The 22,630-nt window shown below is 35.4% G+C and overlaps 1 protein-coding gene across 14 annotated transcripts in view; it reads right to left on the bottom strand.

The window, feature by feature from the left end:
• Nucleotides 1-22,630, bottom strand: part of BCAS3 (BCAS3 microtubule associated cell migration factor) — a 482,840-nt gene that overhangs the window by 416,727 nt on the left and 43,483 nt on the right. For all 14 annotated transcript variants that reach the window (XM_031467999.2, XM_031467998.2, XM_031467997.2 and 11 more), the window contains exon 6: nt 19,670-19,751. In XM_031467999.2, the coding sequence (XP_031323859.1) occupies nt 19,670-19,751 (82 nt within the window). The remainder of the gene's footprint in view (nt 1-19,669; nt 19,752-22,630) is intronic.

Genomic DNA, 22,630 nt, shown 5'->3' on the forward strand with positions numbered 1-22,630 from the left:
AAGATGGTGAATTTTATATTATGTGATTTTCACCACAATTTTGAAAAAGGTACAAATTAAGTTGTGTGCTTGCACACGTGTGCCTATGTGGGTGTGTAGTTAGACATGGGGACACATATTTAGTTACATTAAGTACTAAAGACATAAACACATAAAGATAAATACCCATTTCAGGATAGGCATGCACCTCTTAGGGGTTTAGGATGGGGACAATATTTGGGAGAGGTTGCCAGGGGACTTTTGCACTCCTAACAATGTATCACTTCTTGGCTGGGTGGTAAACATAATAATAATCCATGTTAATGAGTCCCTCCAAAAATAAGGAGGTTTAATCCAGAGGAGGACAGGTTAACAGCTACACATTTAGATTGTGATCTGACATAATATACTTTTAAATTGTGATTACAATAATCATACTAAATAAGTTAAGACAAGTTCTATGACCCATTGATAGACTGTACTATTACACCTGAATAGGATAAAGATAAAAAGTATAAACAAGTGTTGATGAATAAAGTTCTCCACAACTACGTTAAATTTTGAGAAGCATATAACAGTGTCTGCTCTTCACTAAACATTAATTTACTATGGATTGTGTGCTTTTACCCTTGCTAAACAAATCAACCCGAGTTCACAATTAACAATATGACTTTCAAACGAAGCACAAGTTAAAAATTAACTGGTCCAAAGCCCATAATATTTATTTTTCAAATGAATTATAACTGAACTTCATCTATGCAAGGCCAATTCTTCACCCCTACATATTTCACCTTCACTTTTAACAATACCTATTTTCCCTCTGCTTCCAGGTGTTTTGACAAGATCTTTATGGTTTATACCTGCAGTATACACACCAATTCGATATTCTGATAAATGAAACATCATGTCTTTAAAACGCAAATAATACTGACAAGAATGGTTTGATTGTTTTTGCGTTCCTTAAACCTGAATTAAAGAACTCCACTGGTTTCCACTGACCTACTGGGTTGCATCAGTCCTACCGACCTTACCTTGTAGGTCGGTCACCTGACACTTACTAAAGATTAATACTCTTCATGGATATTCAGAAAAGGTAACCAAGCAAAAAATTTAAACTACAAAATAATGCCCTCATTTAAGAACATAAAGCCAAAAGCACCCATTCTACAAGTAATGGCAATAAGTAAACAAATCATAACAAATCATCCAAATTTCTTTAAGGCATGCTGTACAGTTCACTTTTTCAAAGTTGGAAAACCATGTAACAAAACCTTAACTTTGCTTTAAATAGTTTCATTCTGGATAGTTTGAATAGATACAATTTTTTTTTAAAGTGTCGGTATAAAAATTCTACAATCTCATGAACACTGTAGCTATTAACCTGATTTTTCTTGCAATATAAATAGCAAGTACTCTCCATGATGCCTAATGGAGTCATCACCCTCCATAATGTAATCCTCCAAATTGTGGAGGATTAACTTTTTATATATAAAATTGTGTTTATTTGCATGTACAATAGAGAGAATGACGTTACACACACCTGTTCTACAGCATTTAACAGAATGTAGCATGATGATTGAAATGAAAAGCGGTTAGCCAAATCCATCAAATATAAAAACTATTGCAATCCTGTTGCAAAGTCCTTTTGTTAAACTCCTTTTATTCTAAATCCTTTTAATTCTGTCCTATAACACTAAAACATTTATAAAAAGCTTAAAATCCTAATAAATCGCACAATTAAAGTAATGAAAATGGGCTTGCTCACCAAGTAACCAACTCCTCTCTCCCCCTTAACAAAATTCAAGACACTTTGCATGTCAATAAATGTAAAGTAATACCCCCCACCATACACTCTCATTTAAACTAAAGAGTTTAAGCTCACGAATCAGCCTTAAAGATTTAAAGATACCAAATAGAAACCACTTCTGCTTGGATCCAAAACCGTTTCAAGACGCAAATAAACGTCCAACTGATAATAAAATAGTCCAGTGCTACATTTTTCATGTTGAGGATTGTATCTGGAAAATAAGAGATTTTACACAAAAGTATGATAATACTAATGAATTTTAACTGAGAATGCCTCCTGCAGAAAGATTCCATTAAACCATTTAATTCATTTTATCAGATAAACTGCTTCCAAGTCCTCCATTCCAATTATTTTATTCTTTTAGAAAATATTTAATTCAATCAGATTTGTCCACATCCATCTTCCCCAACAGATACTCTCGATGTATCTATACAGCCCAGAATTGATTCCTCTGCTACCCTGGGACACTAAGAAAATCTACTGTCAGAAAACGATCAACCAGAACTCTGCTGAAAAATGAATAAAATTATTGATAAAGGCTAAAGTACGTAATCTTTTAGTGCTTTAATTCTTTCATCGGTAAAGTGGAGATAAGTACCAATACCTCACATAGGATTGTTGTGAGGATCTAAAGATAAAAAATAGGACGGACTAAGAAGGTGCTGCAACATCTAAGAACTCAATAAACTTTATGCAATTATTATCGTCACTGGCAACCGCTGTATGGTGAATCTATTCATATACTTCTCTGGATAAAACAAAAAACAAAAAAAACACTCACATCCTTAACTCCTTTTTTGCTCTTCTACCAATATCTCTCTGATTTAACCCTCTACCCTGCTCATCCACACTGGAATATGCCAAGCACACTCCTGCCTCAGGAACGCCACATTTTCTGCTCTTTCCTTGGAATTAACCAGTTATACACTAGTCGGCTCCACAGTTTGCTTGTATACTTCTTACAGGACGTTGCTAAAACATTTTCCCATCAGAAAGATCACCCTCCATCATGCTCCAGGTCCTTACCCTAATTTGTTTTGCTTCAAAGCACTTTACAGTGCCTCATGTTATATACATTCCATTGATTTATCTGTCTCATAACAGTGGTGACTTAGAAGACCTGTATGGCAAAGTTCACAGCAGCTTTATTCATAATAGCTCAAAAGTATATGTTCAATCCAACAGAAAAATGAATAATTACATATATATATATATATATATTCATAAAATGGAATACTACTCAGCAACAAAAAAGAAAGATGTACTGATACATGCAACACTAACAGGTACAGGGAAAACTACTCCTCTAAAGTGCAAGAAGTCAGAAAATAACATGCTTCTGAGGGGATAAGGATGACTGGGAAAGGGAATGTGAGAACTTCCCAGAATAACAGAAATAACCTGTCTTTACAGAGGTATAGGTTACATGAGTGTATGTATTTGTTAAAAATCAAACTGCAACAGGTCAACCTCTGTATTTTTCTACTGTTAATTACACCTATATTAAAAAATTGAAGCAAAGTTGTTCAGTGGCAAAGGAAATAAACTGTGTGCATAGTATTAGTGGTGGTTGATGAGAATGTCAAGAACAGAGGTGGGCTTTTCCCTCTTTTTTATCTAAAATGTGACCAAAATATTAGAAATTAGGGGAACACTATACATACAGGAGTTTACTGTCCTACTTTTTCCATCTTTTTGGGAGTTTCACATTTTTGGTTTTTTTTTTTTTAACATTTTTTTACGGAGTTATAGTCATGTTACAGAGTTTTATGTTTTTTGTGGAAAGACATTGGAATTGAAAGGATAAACATAAAGATGTACAATATGACATCAAAAAACATCAAATGAGTTTAAAAATATAGATATTTTAGAATGAGTCTGAAGTTAAACGACTATCAGTTTACATACAAGGAGTTAAAGATTGACATACGTGAACCTCATAACAATCACATATCAAAAACCTACAATACATAACACCCCTCAAAAAATCAAACCACAAGGGAAGAAATTAAAAGAAGCAGACAGAATAAACACAAAAACAGCCAGAAAACAAGGAACAAAATGGCAATGAGTACATATATATCATATTGATAATCACTGTAAATGTCAACAGACTCGCAGACATAGTAAACAATCTTACGGTGCCAGGGAAAGGGGGTGGGAAGGGATAAATTTGGGAGCTTGAGATTTACAAATGTTAGCCACTATATACAAAAATCGATTTTTAAAAAAGTTTCTGTTGTATAGCACAGGGAACTATGTTCTATATATTGTAATAATGTTTAATGAAAAAGAATATAAAAATGAATATATGTATGTATATGCATGACTGGGACATTGTGCTGTACACCAGAAATTGACACACTGTAACTGATGGTTTCTTCAATTAAAAAAAAAAAATTTTTTTTTTTTAAAAGAAGGGCTATCATCAAAAAGTCCACAAATAACAAATGTTGGTAAGGATGTGGAGAAAAGGGAAGCCTCCTACACGGTTGGTAAGAATGTAAACTGGTGCAGCCACTGTGGAAAACAGTATGGAGGTTTCTTTAAAAAACAGTAATTTGAAAAGCGCCTAGACTGTATGTGAAGGAGACTGATTTGCTAGTTTAAAAGTTACTGCTGGAGGGGCGAGGGACAGCAGAATCTCTCCTGGGAGGGAGAGGCACTGGTGGCCGTCACTGCACTCTCCTCCCACCCGGCCTGCACAGGTGGTGCGCCCCGACCTTGCTGAGGCAGGCAGGGGAAAGTGGGGGCTGCACTCTGCCACTGCCTTGCTGACGCCAGAAAGCGCAGGGGGTTGCAGTGCTCCGCCACTGTTGGCTGGGAATGGATGAGCAGGAACAGACATGGCATTCTCTTGCTCCCTAGCTAAATTTAGGGACTAAATTCAGCCACCCTGGCTGGGGCTGATAAGCACGAGCAGTGTGGCATTCTCCCGCTCCCAGTCTAAAACCTGCACGGCTGCACTGCTCCAACCAGAGGCACGCGTAGTCAAGGCATTTTCCCACTGCCCTTGGAAAGCTGGAGAGCCTGCCTCACTCCGGACACTCTCCAGCTGCCTTACTGTTAAAGCCAGCAGGCATGTGCGATCCACACAAGGACCACCCCCTTGACTGCCTGGCCCTGTTGGACAAGGCAGCTGACGTTACTGAGCTCCAGGGGACTGTAACAATCAAAAAGACACTTCTTGGCAGGCCACCACCCCGAGGGCACTGCACAGAAAACCAAATGAAATACAACCCCAGTCTTCCTGTGAAAGGGGCCTATTTACTTAGCCTGGAGCGTCAGCCTGAGGGACAGGTTTCGAGTTTCCCACACACCCAGGAGCTAGGGAGGTGCTCCCAGGGACCATAAGCAGGGAGATGCCATCCCTGTGCTCTCCTTTGAGCTTGCTACAGTTCTGCCTTCCAGAAAGGAGCTTATACAATCATCTAGAGCCCCAATTCTGTAACTGTTTCCCAAGGAACACCTATAGCTCCCATGGACTGGAGGCCAGTGGGGATTACAACTGTAATATAATCTGCATTTATTTCCATGCTGCCTGGGGGTCTGGCTTCCAATCAGTCTGAAACTAGGTGCTAAATGAAATTCTTCCTGTAAAAACACTGACAGGTCTTGGCACACTCCCAACAATGGGAGTCATACCAAGAATAAACCACAAAGGTTCGAGAGACAATCAAGAGTTAGGGCAAGGTGGATAAAGGCCACAAGGCCACTCCTTCAAGACTGAAAGAGACAGCTGTTCTGAATAACATGGAGAAACATGTTCCAAACAGAAGAATAAGACAAAACTTCAGAAAAGGACCCTAATGATGTGGAGAATTGAAGAATTAAAAGTAACGGTCATAAAGATGTTCACCAAACTTTGGAGAAAAATGGATGAGCCCAGTGAGAACTTCAAAGAAGAGGCAGAAAATACAAGAAAGTACCAAACAGAAGTTGTAAAGCTGAAGAATACGATAACTGAACTGAAACAAACAGTGGAGGGGTTCAAAAGCAGACTTGATGAAGCAGAAGAACAGACCAGGGAGCTAGAAGATAAAACAATGGAACTCATCAAGACAGGGCAGCAAAAAGAAGTAAGAATTTTTAAAAACAAAAATTACTTAAGGGACACATCAGTCAGCATGAGGCAGAAAAACACTGTCATTATAGGGGTCTCAGATGGTGAAGGGAGAGAGGAAAGGGCAGAAAACTTATTTGGAAAGAACAATGGCTGAAAACTTCCCTAGCCTGGGGAAGGAGACAGATAGCCAGGTCCAGGAAGCACTGAGAGTTTCAAATAAGATGAACCCAAAGAGATCCACATCAAGACACGTTACAATTAAAACATCAAAAGTTAAAGACAGAGAAACTTAAAAGTTGCAGGAGAAAAACTAAATTGTTACATATAAGGGAAACCCCATAAGGCTATAAGCAGGTTTCTCAGCAGAAACTCTGTAGCCCAGAAGGAAGTGACATGACATGCAAAGTGCTGAAAGGAGAAAACTTCCAACCAAGAATACTCAACCGAGCAAAGCTGCCATTCAGAATTAAAGAGTTTTCCAGACAAGCAAAAGCTCAAGGAGTTCATCACTTCATAACTGGCCTTATTAAGAAAAGTTAAAGGGACTTCATTAGGTTGGGAAAAAAAGAAGAAAAAAATGGGCACTAATTAATAACAAGAAAACAAATGAGAGAAAAATCTCACTGGAAAACGTAAATATCTAGTAAGTTTTTTTTTTAATACGTGGACTTTTTTCCAAAAATATTATAATACACCATGTTCCAGTAAACATGTCACAGCCTACATATCAAATAGCCACCAAGAACACTTTTTAAAGAGAATTACACCATCCTTGCAAGGTTTAGAGAAAAGCTCAGTGAGGGGTAGAACAATGTGGTTAGAATCAAGGCAGCATTAAGACAAGTTAAAAGCACGAGTAATATATTAGCCAAAAAGTATACTACAAAAATTATATTTAGATGTTTATTCAATATCTGCCCAGAAAAAAACTACTTTGGACACAAGACAATTTTACAATAAATATGTGTTAACATGTACATCACCCATAGTTTATCTGCCCACACAACCATATGCTATTCACAGCATTCACCCAACACACATGCATAAACCACTCAGTTCCAGCCAAAAGATTCCTACTGCCTGGTCAAATGCCAGAGTTAGTCTTTTTACATGATAGGTAATTATATCCTCTTATAAAGAGCTATAAAACTTCTTATGCCACCCAGGGAACAACTCTATCAACTTGTAAACTTTGGGGATTTGCCCAGTTCCTTTAAAGATTTACAGACTGCAGGAAAACAAATCTTGCTGAATAACACAAAGTTCTCATACCAATTTCCCAACATAACAATATCTAAGAAATGAGAACAAAACCACAGAGTGTCAAAGTTAATAATGTATAGATGGATCTCTACCACTTTGTGGCAAAATATTCCTGAGGAAATTATCTCACTTGAAAATAAAATGATTAATTGGACTTTATTTAAATTAAGATGATGAAAAGATAAGCCATGGATTTAAAAAAAAAAATTCAAATTAGACATCCAACAAAGGACTTAAATCCAGAATATGTAAAGAGCTTTCTATTCAACAGTGATTGGCATGAACAGACATAGCACCAAGGAGGATAAAGGGATGGATTTCAAATAAGCACATGAAAGATGTTCAACATCTTTAACTATTAGGAATTGTGAAAGGAGTGGTACTACAGAAAACCATAAGATAAAAATTCAACCTTCAAAAACTGAAAGGCAATAACTAAGAAAAACTAAAACAAGGGGCAAGGGCAAGAACATTCCAAAAGAGGTTAAAAGTACAGTGGACTTTGCAGATGACAGCGACTTCCAGAGGGCCCAGGCAAAAGATTTTAAGAGTTGGGGTGAGTAATGGACAGAGTAGGAAAATCCCTACTGAACTGAAATAGTGACTGAAAAAGTTTGACAATTGCATGCTGTACAGAGGAGACTGTAAGGATGAGAGATGATTGCTGGGCTACTTAAGGTGACTGAGGTCAACAAGGATAAAGGATGTAAGGAACTTAGTCCCCATGGTCTTAAGATAGTGATGGCAACACTGTCAGGGTAGCATGAGCAGGGGGAGGGAGCTGGTGATGGGTAAAGACATCGAGAATTCTAGAACCACTGCTTCCTTCGTGCCAGTGGTGGAGTGGAGGTCATGGGGCTCCCTCTTGACACCTGCTCCTTTTAGTCATATTTTCAGTGAAATTTTTTTAAAAATAGTATCATTTGTCCTCATGACAGCTGTGAGTTAGGACAAAGGAAGATATTATTTACATCTGAAAGAATATAAAACTATGGTATGCAGGTTAGAATAACTTGAGATCACACTACAGTGGCCGGTTCAATAAATGAATAAAAATACCAAGAGCAGATGTTAGCTGCAGTCATGTTCTGGTCAGAGAAAACCTATATATACATACACACAGTACTTTAAAAATGGAGAACTGATTTAATATTGTTAAATTTATTTATTTTTTTTAAAGGATGTGGTTTTATTTATTTTTTTAGACATTTTGGGGGGCAGAAGGTAATTAGGTTTATTCATTTATTTATAATGGAGGTACTGAGGATTGAACCCAGGACCTCGTGCATACTAAGCACACACTCTACTACTGAGCTATATGCCCCCTGCCAATACTGTTAAATTTAAAAGACTAACATCTTTAAGGAGTGTATCTTTACGTAAGAAAATCTCTCAAGGCAAAAGACATAGGAAGAGAACTATCCTTCCCTTTATTTCACTTTAAACTTTTAATTCTTATTGCTGACAAAGTAAAGACTGCCACAGTCAGTTTCTCATGCTGGCACCTTTCTCCTCTTCTCCTAGGATACTGAATACAAAGAATCAGACCATTAACAACCTTTGGTTCATTTCTCTTTAAAGATGAATGCTTGGACTTCTCTACATTTTGATAATACAGTAAACACCTCTGAACCTCTCACCCAAGATGACAAGTAAAACACTACCAGCTCATGCATCCTAAATCCTGTCACCCACCCACTACCAGGTAGCCATTCTCCTAAATGTGTGCTTCCCATTCCTTTGCAGACAAAGAGAGGTATACTTTTGATTTTCATATTACAAAATCAGGGTTTTGATTAGTTCATGCATCTGCTTGTTGCTGTTAACTATGAAGCTATATAAATTCAACCAGCCTCAAATAAAATTCTTCCTATGTTCTGCAGGTGAAATAATGAAAACCCATGTATACATAAAAACTGCAAGACACAGCAAAACCAACAAGAGGGAAAATTTCAGAGAAAACTAAGTCAAACAGTAGGTGCCAAGAAGATATTCAAATGATAACAACTGAGGCCCAATCCTCTTGTTTTTAAGACTAAAAGCATCACAGGCAAAGGAAAAAAAATATGCCATTTTCTAAAAGGCAAGAATCATAGTAATCCCTTGATAATAGTAAGAGAGAGAGAAAGTTTAAGCCTCCAATACCTATTCATGAGATCAAAAGAAAAAAAAAAAAAAAAAAGAATCCCTTGGTGTTTTTATCATTTTCTTTTGCTACTACATCTATCACCAGAGAGAAGACAGCACAATTAAAACTACAATGACTCTAAGAATGCTTGCACCTTTTAAAGGATCTGAGATTCAAGTTCTCCAAAGATACTGTCAACATAAAGGATTTAAAGTTTAATCTATTTTACAACAAAATCCCACCCAATTTTTTTCTTTTCTTTATCAACAAATAACCTACAAGCTTAAAATATTTCCTAGCTGACCCTTTAGGAAAATGTTTGCACACTCCTGCCTTAAGCTAAAGATTGTTCCAGATGTGCCAAACAAAAATTGAGTAATTTGACTATATCCCAGGACAAAGCCCAAAAATACTTCAAGAAATACAAAATACCAACTCTGAACAACATAAAATTCATAAGTGTGGCATCGAAACAAATGTTTCAAGGCATGCAAATAAGGAAATCTGACCCATAATTAGATCAATCAGTAGAACAGAATGACTTGAGTTTCAGGGGTACAACATAGTGAATCACAATTTTTAAAGGTAATACTCCATTTATAGTTATTATAAAATAGTGGCTATATGCCCCATATTGTATGTATATCCTTGTCACTTATTTTATACCTAATAGCTGTACCTCTTAAATAGGATTAGTCTACTTTGCTCCTCTTCCTTTCCCTCTCCCCACTGTTAACCACTAGTTTGTTCTCTATACCTGTGAGTCTGCTTCTGTTTTGTTATGTTCACTAATTTGTCGTAAATTTTAGATTCCACATACAAGTGACATCATATAGTATTTGTCTTTGTCTGACTTATTTCACTAAACACAATACCTTCCCAGTCCAACAATGTTGTTGCAAATAGAAAATTTCAGTCTTTTTTATGGCTGAGTAGAATTCCATTGTGTGTGTCGCGGGGGGGCGTATATACACACCACATCTTCTTTTATCCATTCATCTGCTGATGGACACTTAGGTTACTTCCATATCTTGGCTATTGTAAATAATGCTGCTATAAACATTAGGGTGCATGTATCTCTTCAAATTAGTGTCTTTGTTTTTTTCAGATATATACCCAGGAGTGGAACTGCTGGGTCATATGATAGCTCTATTTTTAGTTTTTAGGAAACCACCATACTATTTTCCAGAGTGGCTGCACCAATTTACATTCCCAACAACAGTGTGTCAGGGTTATCTTTTCTCCACATCCTCACCAACATTTGTTATTTGTGGTCTTTTTGATGATAGCCATTCTGAGAGGAGAGAGGTAGTATCTCATTGTGGTTTGATTTCCATTTCTCTGATGATTAGCAATGTTGAGCATCTTTTCATGTGCCTGTTGGTCATCTGCACATCTTCCGACAGAATCCTCACCAAAGAAGACATATAGATGGCAAATAAGCAAATGAAAAAATGTGTCCCATCATATGTTATTAGGGAAAACAAAGAAATAGCATTACTCAGCTAGTAGAACACTGACAACATCAAATGCTGGTGAGGATGTGGAGCAACAGGAACTCTCATTTGGGGGAATAAGTGGAACTCTCTAGTCTCTATTCTGTGAGCCTAGAACTGCTCTAAAATATAAAGTCTACTAAAACAGATATATCTATATATCCTACATTATTTTAATATTTAAATAAATAACCAAAATTTTTCACAAATCCACTATTTTTAAGAAACCGCACACCACTTTCCACAGTGGCGACCTAGCAAATCACTTGGGTTCAGTTTCTTCACATCCTTACCAAAACTTCATTTTTTGTGGCTTTTTTGTTTTTAATATACTAGCCATCCTAATGGGTGTGAAGTGTATCTCCTTGTGGTTTTGATTTGCATTTCCCTAATGACAATGTTGAGCATCTTTTTATGTGCTTATGGGCCATTTGTATATCTTCTTTGGAAAAATCTATATTCAAGTCCTGTGCCCATCTTTAAATCATGTTGTTTGTTTTTTTTTGTTGCTGTTGAATGTTTTCAAATTTTTATATAATTTATGAAATGGTATAATATTATTAGAAGGTAGGCTGTGATGAATTGAAGATATATATTGTATTGACACAACACTGTGAACTAACAATACTACAATTAAAAAAAGATATATATTTGTAAATACACTATGAAGAACTACTAAAAACAAAACAAATGGACATGGTTAACATATACAATACAGGAGATAAAGCGGAATCATTTTGTGATTTAAATCCTGTAATACACGTATTACATGTAAATGGTCTAAAACACAATTATAATCAGAATGAAATGGTGGATAAAAAAGCAAGACCCAATTATATGTTGCTTACAAGAAATGCATTTCACATATAAAGAAAATCAAAGGTTAAAAATAAAAAGATGTATCATGCCAACACTAGTCAAAAGAAAGCAAGAGTATCTATATTACTAAAAGAAAAAGTAGGTTTCAGAGCAAGGAACATTACCAGGGATTTCATTAACAACAGACAGATCAGTTTATACAGAAGGCTTTACCCTCCTAAATGTCTTTGCTCCCAGTAACAGTGCAGCAAAATATATAAAGCAAAAACTATTCACCTGTCCTAAATATTTCATATAAATGGAATCAACAATGTATGGCTTTTTGTGTCTGGTTTCTTTTAGTTAGCATAACGTTTTCAAGGTTCATCATGTTATAGTATTTATCAGAATTTCATTTCTTTATGGCCAAGTAATATTTCATTGTATCATTATACCACATTTTATTAACAGTTGATAGACATCTAGATTATTTCTACTTTTTAGCTACCAAGACGAATGCTGCTATAAATACTCATGTACAAGTTTTTGTGTAGATGTATGTTTTCATTTTTATTGGTTACACACCTAGGAGTAGAATCCCTGGGTCATATGGCAACTCCCTATTTAATATTTTAAGGAATTGCCAAGCTGTTTTCCAGTGGCTATATGATCTTACATTCTCATAAGCCACGGATAAGAGTTCCAATTAGTGCACATCTCACCAACACTAGTTATTATCTCCCTTCTGTATATAGCCGTTTCAGTGGGTATGAAGTAGAAAAGGGGCTTCTTACAGTAACAGAAAGGCTTCATATTTTGATTGTGGTAGTAGCTACATAACTATATCCATCTGGCAAAATTCATCAAATTGTAAACTTAAAATTGATGAGTTTCATTGTACATAAATTATTTCTCAATAAAGATAAATCTTTTAAAAGGCTTACTTTAGAATAACTTATTTAGAAAATTATGAGTTTTCCATTTTCACACCTAAGAATGTGTTATGATAAATAAACACCAGTTTCCAAGACCATAATTTGGTCAATTCACTAAGACACCTACAATCTTCCTTACGGCTCTACAGGAAAAGTACATTTAAGCTGCACTGATAAGAATCAGTATCTCCATTACAAGGCTGTTTATTTGGGTCAGAATCATTATGCTCACATGTAATTTAGTTGCTTCACGTTACACCTTTGTTTTTATCTGATTCGAGATATTGTCACTAACCCTTTTGATGTACTTTTAATAGTTTATACCAAGTCCTGTAAAAGGGGACCAACATTTCTTTTAAAGGATTGATTTAATTTAGGATGAACGTGACTTGAATAGACTACAGCTGTCTTTGTGACAAACTATCCCAACAGCTTAAAATTTTAAACGGAGTTAGGTAGGATAACAACCTTTCTATGTATTGGTCCCTGGACTGGCTATTTTCATTGCTCTTCACCCTAAGACTAAACAACCAAGGACTCCAGATACAATGAAGACATAATTGAAGATACTCTGGACCTTCAAAACAGACGAAGATGTAGAGAAACAGAGCCACTTTTTACACGCTTCAGTGAATACACAACTGTTTGATTTCTGCCATCCAACACAGCCTAGAAACACCTGGATTTGGTAAAAAGTGTTTCTCTGTAATAATGGTAAAGTCATATACTAGGAGACACAGAAGCCTGAATGACTGGGGTGAGCTTTATAAGTTCAAATTCCAGCTTGATCACTTACAACCACATGTCTTTACGTCTGTCACCTAACCACTCTCAGCTTTAAGTCTCCTTACCTGTGAAACAGGGTTAGTGGTATTCACCTTGCAGAAGAGTGGCAAAGGGGTGATAAGGTATATAATCCACCCAGAATTTCATCTGAGAAATATCAAGCAATTTTATACACTTCATTTATCAATTTACTTCCTCTCTTTTCTGTTCAGTATACTTCTCTCTCACGATAGCCCTTGTAGGAAAAGTCCCTAACTACAGGAATCAAATAGGTACAAACTGTGTATATTCTTAGATCAACTTCTCTAATTCAATACCATGACATCATGAAAAACTAAAAAAGTACTTCTAAAACATTCTCCACTAGAAACACTGTTTCTCTGTCCAAAAGCATTAAAGAAATTTGAAGTGAACAGAACATATGTTTCTGAGTTATAATTTACCTAAATCACAAGCTTAGCAAAATTTTGTAAAAACCTAAATGACCCCAAGTGCAAAAGGCCCCAAATGATAAGGGCTAGGTGTAATGAAAAAATATGCCAAGCAAGCTGAGAAATAATTAGAGCAGAAAACATTAGGGAAGCCCTAAATCTCATAGTTTGGCCATTTAAAATGTCGATAAGCCTGTTTCCTCTTTGCAAAATACTGGTGATGACTGTATGCAAATGTCAGCTGGCCTACTTTTGGAAGGTTGCTAGCGTTTTGGCTGAACAGACTGTGAGAGTGTGTGCATGTTTGTAGGATTTACTTGTTTAATCATAGTTATTAAAATTTTACAGCAAAGAAAAAATACGGTAAACTCGTCTGGAGAAGTTAATTAGAATATCTAAGTTAATACAACTGATGAATTCAAACAGCTCTTCTTTAAACATGATAAAAATCCCACTTAACTTGTTTGAAAATGATTAAACAGGTAGTTTGTACCTTGAGAAAAATAATGAAAAACTCAATACACAGGAATTGCAGTCTATTTGAAAATGTACAAACAAACAAGAAAAACAGCAAATGAGGAAAAGTTTACCTGACTAACAGCTCTAAAGGTGTTCTACTCATGTTTGTTTCTAGAAAATAACTTAAGCCATTCACATCATAAAACAGCAGCAACAATCGGTATTTCACCTGCACGGGTGGGCTGATTACGGTATTACAAGCTTCAGAAAATACTTGGCATTTACGCTCCAGTAAGGGAAAAAAAATGGGTTAGATCTTCAGGGGTTTTTTTTAAACCTTTTAATATTTTAAGATGTTAAATTGTGAACTGCCTGCATAGCAGAACAAAAAATAACAGTACCTTTCCAACAGTCAGTAGTAACAAAATCATCTAGAAGAAACAAGCCAAGTTGGCTACCCAGTGTTTTGGATGGGTACCAGAAATTTGGCTCGTAGAGTCTTGAGGAAACTATAGCTTCTGTTCTCAGAATAAAGGCCCTTCTAGTTCATAAGAATTTGCTCAAAAACCTTCTTATTGGGAGAAAGTTCAGGTACTCAGTATATTGGACTCCTAAGGATAACAACTAAGATTGAATCTGCATTTCTAAGAAATCTGGTTCAAGTCAGAGGCCAAAATGATTGTCTATTCCATAAGCAATAAGGAAACAGCATAACTACAAAGCTAATATAATTCCTAACAGAGTTATAAGCTCTATTAGAGTCAAAAACAGTGCTACCCACTTGGTCACTGATACATACTTCAAACAAAATTAGAGTCCTAGCTTCTCTTTTGTAAAATATTGGATAATTCACGGGGAGGGGGGGGCACTACCCATTTTTATTCCACGTTATGCAATGCTCTGCATAGAATGCAATCACTGTTCCTGTGACTTTAAAGGAATACATTATACTAGGGGAAAGACCATAATAAAGGAGAAATTTCCCCAAAAACTATGAAAATCACAGCTTGGCAAGGAAAAATCATGAAGCTATAAAAGAAGAAGAAAACAAGTTTAGAGAAGAAAAAACTTCTAATTCAACTTTCAAGGAGAGTCATGATTTAAACTTAGACATGGTAAAATAGGCAAAGGTGTTCTTTGCATGAAACTAAAGACATAACATAAAAACCAAGAGATTCCACCAAATAACAAGGTTAAGTTGCAAACTATAAAGGAAGTCTACAGGATACATGTCCATAATAATTTATCACTAAAAGTCTAGTAAAAAGCTCAAATCAGTAAGAGCAAAGAGTACAAACATGGTGTTATTAGAATAAACAGCAAAAATATGAAGACTTTTCCTCTCCCTAGCACTCAAAGACAGAAAAATTGCAAATGAAGAGGGTTTTTCTCCATCACACAGACATAGACTGAAAGACCTATGACAGAGGACAGAACCGGGAAAAAAGGAAGTGTCATATATAAATGACAGCATACTCTCTGAGAAGCAATTTTACAACAATTATCAAAATTTTAAATGTATACATTCTTTGACTCAGTAATTCCCCTTCTATAAGTGATCCTAAAAATAATTCTATATATTTTTTAAAATGTGCACATGGAGAAGTATACAACAACATAGCCTGTTATAGGAAAAAGGTTAAAATTAATATAAATGTTCATCCAATGGAATGACAATTTTTAACAACGCTAAAAGAAATTCAAGTTTTGAAATGGAAAGATGTTCATAATACAAACTGAAAAAAAACCTAGATACCTACAAATTTTTGAGCAAAGACATATTAATACATGTAAAAAACTTGAATCAGGCCCTGGACATAATACTACAAGTAAATTTTATGCATGTGTGAAAAAGTAAGAGAAAAAAAGTAGGAAATGCATATTCTAAGCTGTTAATGCATGCTTGATACCTGAGTAAAGAAAGAAGGAAAGTTAAAAGTTAACCTGGGTTTATCTCTGATAACATAAGATCATGTGAATTTTCAGTATTCGTTGAATTTTTATAATGAACAATTTAACTGATTAGAATTATACAGTCTTCATTTTAAGAAATTAAAAACATATTAAAGTGAAACTGTCCTCTGATCCCACTCCTTGGAAATAACCACTATTAGCACAAAGTCTCTAATTATATAAAAACTTTAACATATATTAAATCATACATATTGCTGTATATTATTTCACACGTGAGGTACTGAGTCACTAAAAACTACTACTAAAGAGTAATGAATAAGAATTTACTTCACGTGGAATTAAGTTCTAAAAAGAAAGATTTTAACTGATATGAGAATACAAATTGATTGGTCACAGCTTTCTCAAACACTGAAGTGAAAAAAATTCTAAAGCAGGTATAGGTTTATTAAGAAAGTAATCAATTATTGTTAGTGACCATGAAGAAATAGGGAAGCAAGAACTGTGCTAATATGGGTAAATGCCCATTAAATACAATGATGACCCTCTGTGAGATAAAAGGACATCCAAATACTTCAGTTTTTCACTTTTAGTTAAGAGACAGATTGCACAAACACCTACAGAAAGGGACCTTGCTTTTCTTCCAGATCATAACTTTGTAAATATTATTCTAGGCAGCAATAATCAAGTATTTATTAACATCTTGTATCAAGTGCTCTGTGAGGTACTTAAGATATGAAAACAGCCTACAAATTTAGCAAGTAAGTGGCAAATAAGCAACTAAAATAAAAACCAGTAAGTCCCATGGGAGCACATACTACTGACCCTGGATAAGGTGCAAGGAGAGTTAGGACATGGGTACTCTAGGAGAGGAAACAGCAAGGGAAGAGACCTGGAAGAAAGCAGACAGATCACTTGAGGAAATGAAAGAAGTTCAGTAAAACTATCACAAGAGAATGAGTGTTGTTGGGGAGAGGATACAGGCAAGATAGGGAACACCGGAGATGGCCCAAAATGATGTTGGAAATATACACTGTAAGGGAATCAGTACACAAAAGAGTTAATAAGTCTGGTATGCAACAGCTCTTATTAATTACTTATTAATTCGAAGGAGGGAGGGAGGGAGGGAGGGAGGGAGGGAGGGAGGGAAGGAAGGAAGGAAGGAAGGAAGGAAGGAAGGAAGGAAGGAAGGAAGGAAGGAAGGAAAGGAAGGAAGGAAAGGAAGGAAGGAAAGGAAGGAAGGAAAGGAAGGAAGGAAGAAAGAGGAAAGGAAGGAAGGAAGGAAAGAAAGAAACAGGCACATGAAGGTGAGGATTTAAAAAAATGAACTATTCAAGAAAAGAATTATTCAAGAAGAGTTAATAATCCATATTGAGATCCTCTCCCAAAAAGAATGGGAATGAAACTATTTTTCTAATTAATCATTCTAGTGGGCTTTAACAGCCAAACAATACAAGTACCAGAAAGAGAGAACATGAAAAACTTAGGAGAAGAAATCTTCAAAAACAAAAAAAAAAGTTTAAGGAATTTTCTCAAAACTATATTACTTGCATTTCCACACTGAAGGGGCCCAGGACAATGTGTGATCAAGAAACAACAGTGAAAAGTTTCAGAACACTGGGAACAAAGCCAACAATCTATTAGCTCTCAGAAGGAAAAACAAGCCATATACAAAGAAAAGGGTATCAAACCGGTTTCAACTATAACATCAGATCAATACTTTGAAATTCCTGAAGTACCATTATTTACAAACAAGTATGTGTTACCCAGCCAAATTAGCCATCAAGAATTAAGAAAGATAGACATCTTCGGACAAACAAAACACACCACACATCCTTTTTCAGGAAGCTACTAAAGGACTAATTCCACCAAAATGAGTACAAAACCAAAATGGGCCAAAGAAAGAAATGGGGTATTCTATTTTCCATTATAAGTTTTTATGTGATCAGCGGCATGTATAACTTTGATGAAAACAAACCTGAAAAATTAGACACAATAAAAGCAACACATGTAATTTTTGCAAGTCATAATAGAACATTAAGCTTTGTGAAATTATATTTTAATTCTTAAAAAAGCATGTTGAAAGTATATTATATTGTATTTAAAAGTATATTATGGTGGATGGAGAAAAATTTCTTTTAATTAAACGAAGTAAATTAAACATACCCAAAGTCGACTAGCAATATTAAGTTTTAAAGCTTTATATTCTCTCATGAGGTATTTCTGCCCAAAGTAAAAAAAGTTGAGAAAAGTTGAACACTAGTAATTACTATAAAGAGAAGAACTTCATAAATGAAATGTAGGGAGAAAAATCTGCCTCTGTGAATTACATATAAAAGGTACAAATACACAGCAGAGTCCTTTAGCAATGAAGTTCTTCTTGATTCCAACCATCCAAAGAAGAAAGCTGACTATTCCAAAAACCTATCAGAAAAGAATGTTCTACAATCTTCTTTGTCGAAACTTTCAAAACACAAATGCAACAGGAAACAGTGGATGAGTTTAAAGGAGAGACAGAGCTGAGCTCTGTATATGCCACATAGTTGAATAACAATGAAAATCTCCACCTGACTGCAGAGTATCATTGCCTCATTACCACCATTCTTCCCAATTCAATAAAAGGCAGATTTAATCACTAAATGAATCCCTAACATTACTTACGCATATGATAAGTGCTCAATGCACATGGTAGTAAGCTTTAATAAGCATCATTCTCACCAACTTAGAGAACTAACTGCAAAAAGAAGTAGTATAAGGGAGATTTCACAACTTCTGGATAAACATTAAAAATATAATAGAATTAAAATATTTTAATATCCTCTTTTTTAAATATGCAAGTGATATTAATAAGATTGTTTTTAGTGCACCTGCAAAAACATTACTGAGTGAACACAAGCAAGTTAAGGAGAAAGTACCAACCTTTAAAAGGCTCAGATCGTTAAAGAATTGGGAGTTATTTAGGCTCCCAAATAAGAGTAGTTTAAGCATATATCTGACTTTTTTTTTTTTAAATAAAAAACACACAATATTTAAACGCAACATGAAGACATTTCAGTGAGCAAAGCGGAGATCCAAGGTCAAAAGCCTGAAGCCGTACTTGTGACATAGCTGGCAGTACAGACAGCCGATTCACCTACAGCCGAGATAATGGTGAAAACCAAGCTCTCCAAGGCGGTCAGGAGAACTGAGACAGCAAAGACGCTGAGAACAACAGAGGCGTGGGGAATGGCCTCAGAAGAAAGCTAAACCAGAAGCATAACAAAAGCGGCACAGTCAGCAAGGAAGGGATCTGGGAAGAGCCGTGCCATGAAAACCAAGAGAGAAGAGGGCTTCAAGAAAGAGCCAGCAAAGTCAGGGGCTAAATGGAGATCAAAGAGGAGGAAGATAAATCAAAACCACAGCAGAAAGTGAATGGCCATATTGAATTGGTTAAGATTACCTATTTCCATCTCAACTGACAGAACTAAGAGTTTATCTTGGAGGGAGGGGAGGGGGATGGACACTTGGAGGAACACAGACTTAGTTATCATTCTTGCTGTCTGTAGTCCAAGACCAATAAAAGAGAAACCTCTTTCTGAATGATTTGTTTCTTCTTAAGGGCTACACTCACCAAACTGTGGAGCAGGCAAGATTCTAGCGGCTCGAATTGGGCCATGTCGAACAGAAAAGAGTTCCTGTGCTTCCCCACTGATCTGCAGGAAGAAGACAGAAAAAAAATTCAGTAAATGAAAATGCAGGTCAGAACGTTATAATACGAAAACAAGATCTCCTAAAGTTTTATCATAATTTTTTGTCTGAAATGTAATATATGTATACACACTAGCACATGTTATGGCTGATCGAATACGTTAAGCATATCAGTATCTTAAATTATAAATATTTTTAGAAAGTTATAGGAGCCCATGCTTGGTGTGAATTGAATAAATGATCTTTTATCTTTAATAATCTATGCTGTCTGCTCAGTTCCTATAGGACTGCCTTCCATTTAGAGTAAAGCAACTATGATTTTTTTAATTAGTATTCAATTTTCCACTTAAAAAAAAGATAAATATTCTTAGCTTCCTGAAAAGTAGAACTTAAATGTTGTACTAACTTTTGCAAACATATCATAAATAAGAAAAAATACAATATGCTGCAAAGAACACTGAAGTGGAAGGGGAATATTTTAGCTACCAATTATGGTTCTGCAACCCATAGTTGTTGTTAACCACCTTGAGTAAATCACTTAAACTCTACAAACCTATATTGCTTATTTTCCTTTTTAAATATTTGGAGGGTTTTTTTTGGGGGGGGTAATTAGGTTTATTTATTTTTGGAGGAGGGACTGGGGATTGAACACAGGACCTTGTGTAAGCATGTGCTCTATCACTTGAGCTATACCCTCCCAACTTATTATACACATAGATCAAACACTGTATCAACGTCCGTTCATTTTGACTTGTATCAGATTTGCTCCTCAAATACAAAGAGAATTGTATTCTATTAATCCAAAAGTAAAAGAGATATACTAATACATGTATCAAGTATGAAAACAACTGCTTTTCAAAATTAGTGGTTCAAGAGAACAGTTTGCTGCTAACTGAAATATTGAACAGATTAAATTAGAATTAGGTAAGAAAGGCTTTCTAGACTACTTATAAGTGGTAATGTAGTTTCTAATACATTTTCATAAATGTCGAATGTTTGATGGAATATGTAGCATCAGATACAGAAAATGGCAAACATTATAAAACTAGTTCTAAATACCCAAGAACTTATAACAGATGTAATAACAACAAACATTCAAAGGAAATATGCTGATGGTATTTTTTTTAATAGGCCTGCCAAACAAGCAGTTTAAAATATCAACATTGTATATATTATGAAATAAAAGTCTTATAAATCTTCCAATATTAAACTATAAATCTGCAGAGCTGACTGAGATTAACTACTTTTTAGATCTCCAACGTCTCTTCTTTCTGAATTTAAGAGCTGCAAACTGTAAATATTCTTGTTTCTTATAACTGTTAAATTGTGGTAACGCCCAAAGAGCCATCATATTCATTTTTCTTATAACAATTATTAAAATCTATTTATTAGCCACAATGCCAAATCCCTCTGTAACACTTGGGATACAGAAGACAGGAGGAGAGCTAGGCTCTTCCCACTAACTATGCAACAATAGCACCACCTACCACCACTTGAACACACAAAGGCAGCGAACTCAGGACAGCAAACCGTAAGAATTTACCTCTCTACAAATTCCTTTGTAAACATGAACTTTCTAAATGAAAAACCACAGCCGTTATATATTGCAGCTCTTAAGTTTCCATTTTACTCTTAAAGAACAGAATTTTAAATGTAGAAAAAGCCTTAAAGGGTCATTTGGTTAAATCTCCCACCCAAAGCACTGATTACATTATCTAAAATCTAAATATTGCCATCTCTTTGATTTTAAGCATACTTTCACTGAAAGGTATAGCGCTAATGTAATCCAATTACATTAGGATGCAGTATTGGCTATCACCATGAAAGCTACCAGGTCATTTACCTTTTGAAAATAAATTGTAGTTGGGCAATGGATAAATAACTTCAGTTTATATATACTATTTTTGTTAACAATAAAACGAAAAGTAAATTATAAAACAATACTGTAGAACTTGCCTTGAAACTATAATTCAGAGTAATGAAAACCACTTCTCACAGGTAAAGTTTATACCTATAACAAATCATAGTATGCTAACACAAAATCCACTGCTCTCTACTATTATTTCCATATGCCACAAACCTAGCATTTAGCTTTTGGTCCTACCAAAAAAAAGCCTTAAAGTCAAAAAAAAAAAAAAAGTCACCATATTTAACTGAGTTGCTATACTAAATTACACTAAACAATAAAGAATAAAACAGACCTAGCTTGGCATATTCACAATATGATAAACGTTTGTTATCACTGGATTTAATACACAAAAGCTCACTTCGACATACAAAAACATTTTGCAATGTGAACACAACATGCTTTTGAGCATAACGGCTTTCAAAACAAACCTAAATGCCCTATTCTGTCCTAAGCTTTACTCTAAATCCCTCTTCAAATGGACAGCAACAGGTAAGAAAAAACATTAGGACTGATTACAAAATGCATCCCCACACTCATCACCCATCCTTCATTTCCTCTCAGTTTTAAGGTCCTAGAATCTTTACTTATAAGGGAAGTGGGGGAGAGACATTATCACTACTTATAGATGTTTGTGAATAGGTCACAATCAAGATTTGTTAGAAGCATGATTCTGAATATCCAAAGTGAGTTACAATGTCAAACTTCCCAGAGAGAACTCTCCAAATAGCATAAGCAAACTCTTTATTGAAATATGGTTTCAAAACAGAGACAGTGCTAACACAGTGCGTACAGAGAAGATGTGCACATTTTAGGTAGGACACAGAGAGGGTGGATATGTCCTCCCGGGCTCCACATTAGCTGCCATTTTCAATTGCCTCTAATAATTTTATACAGTACGTTCACTGGTAATTTTGCTCACAAATAAATGAGTGTCAAAACTGATCAAGTTTTTTTAAGGCTTTCAAAGTGATTTTC

Source organism: Camelus dromedarius, chromosome 16 (assembly GCF_036321535.1).
Source record: "Camelus dromedarius isolate mCamDro1 chromosome 16, mCamDro1.pat, whole genome shotgun sequence".
Classification (NCBI taxonomy): domain Eukaryota; kingdom Metazoa; phylum Chordata; class Mammalia; order Artiodactyla; family Camelidae; genus Camelus; species Camelus dromedarius.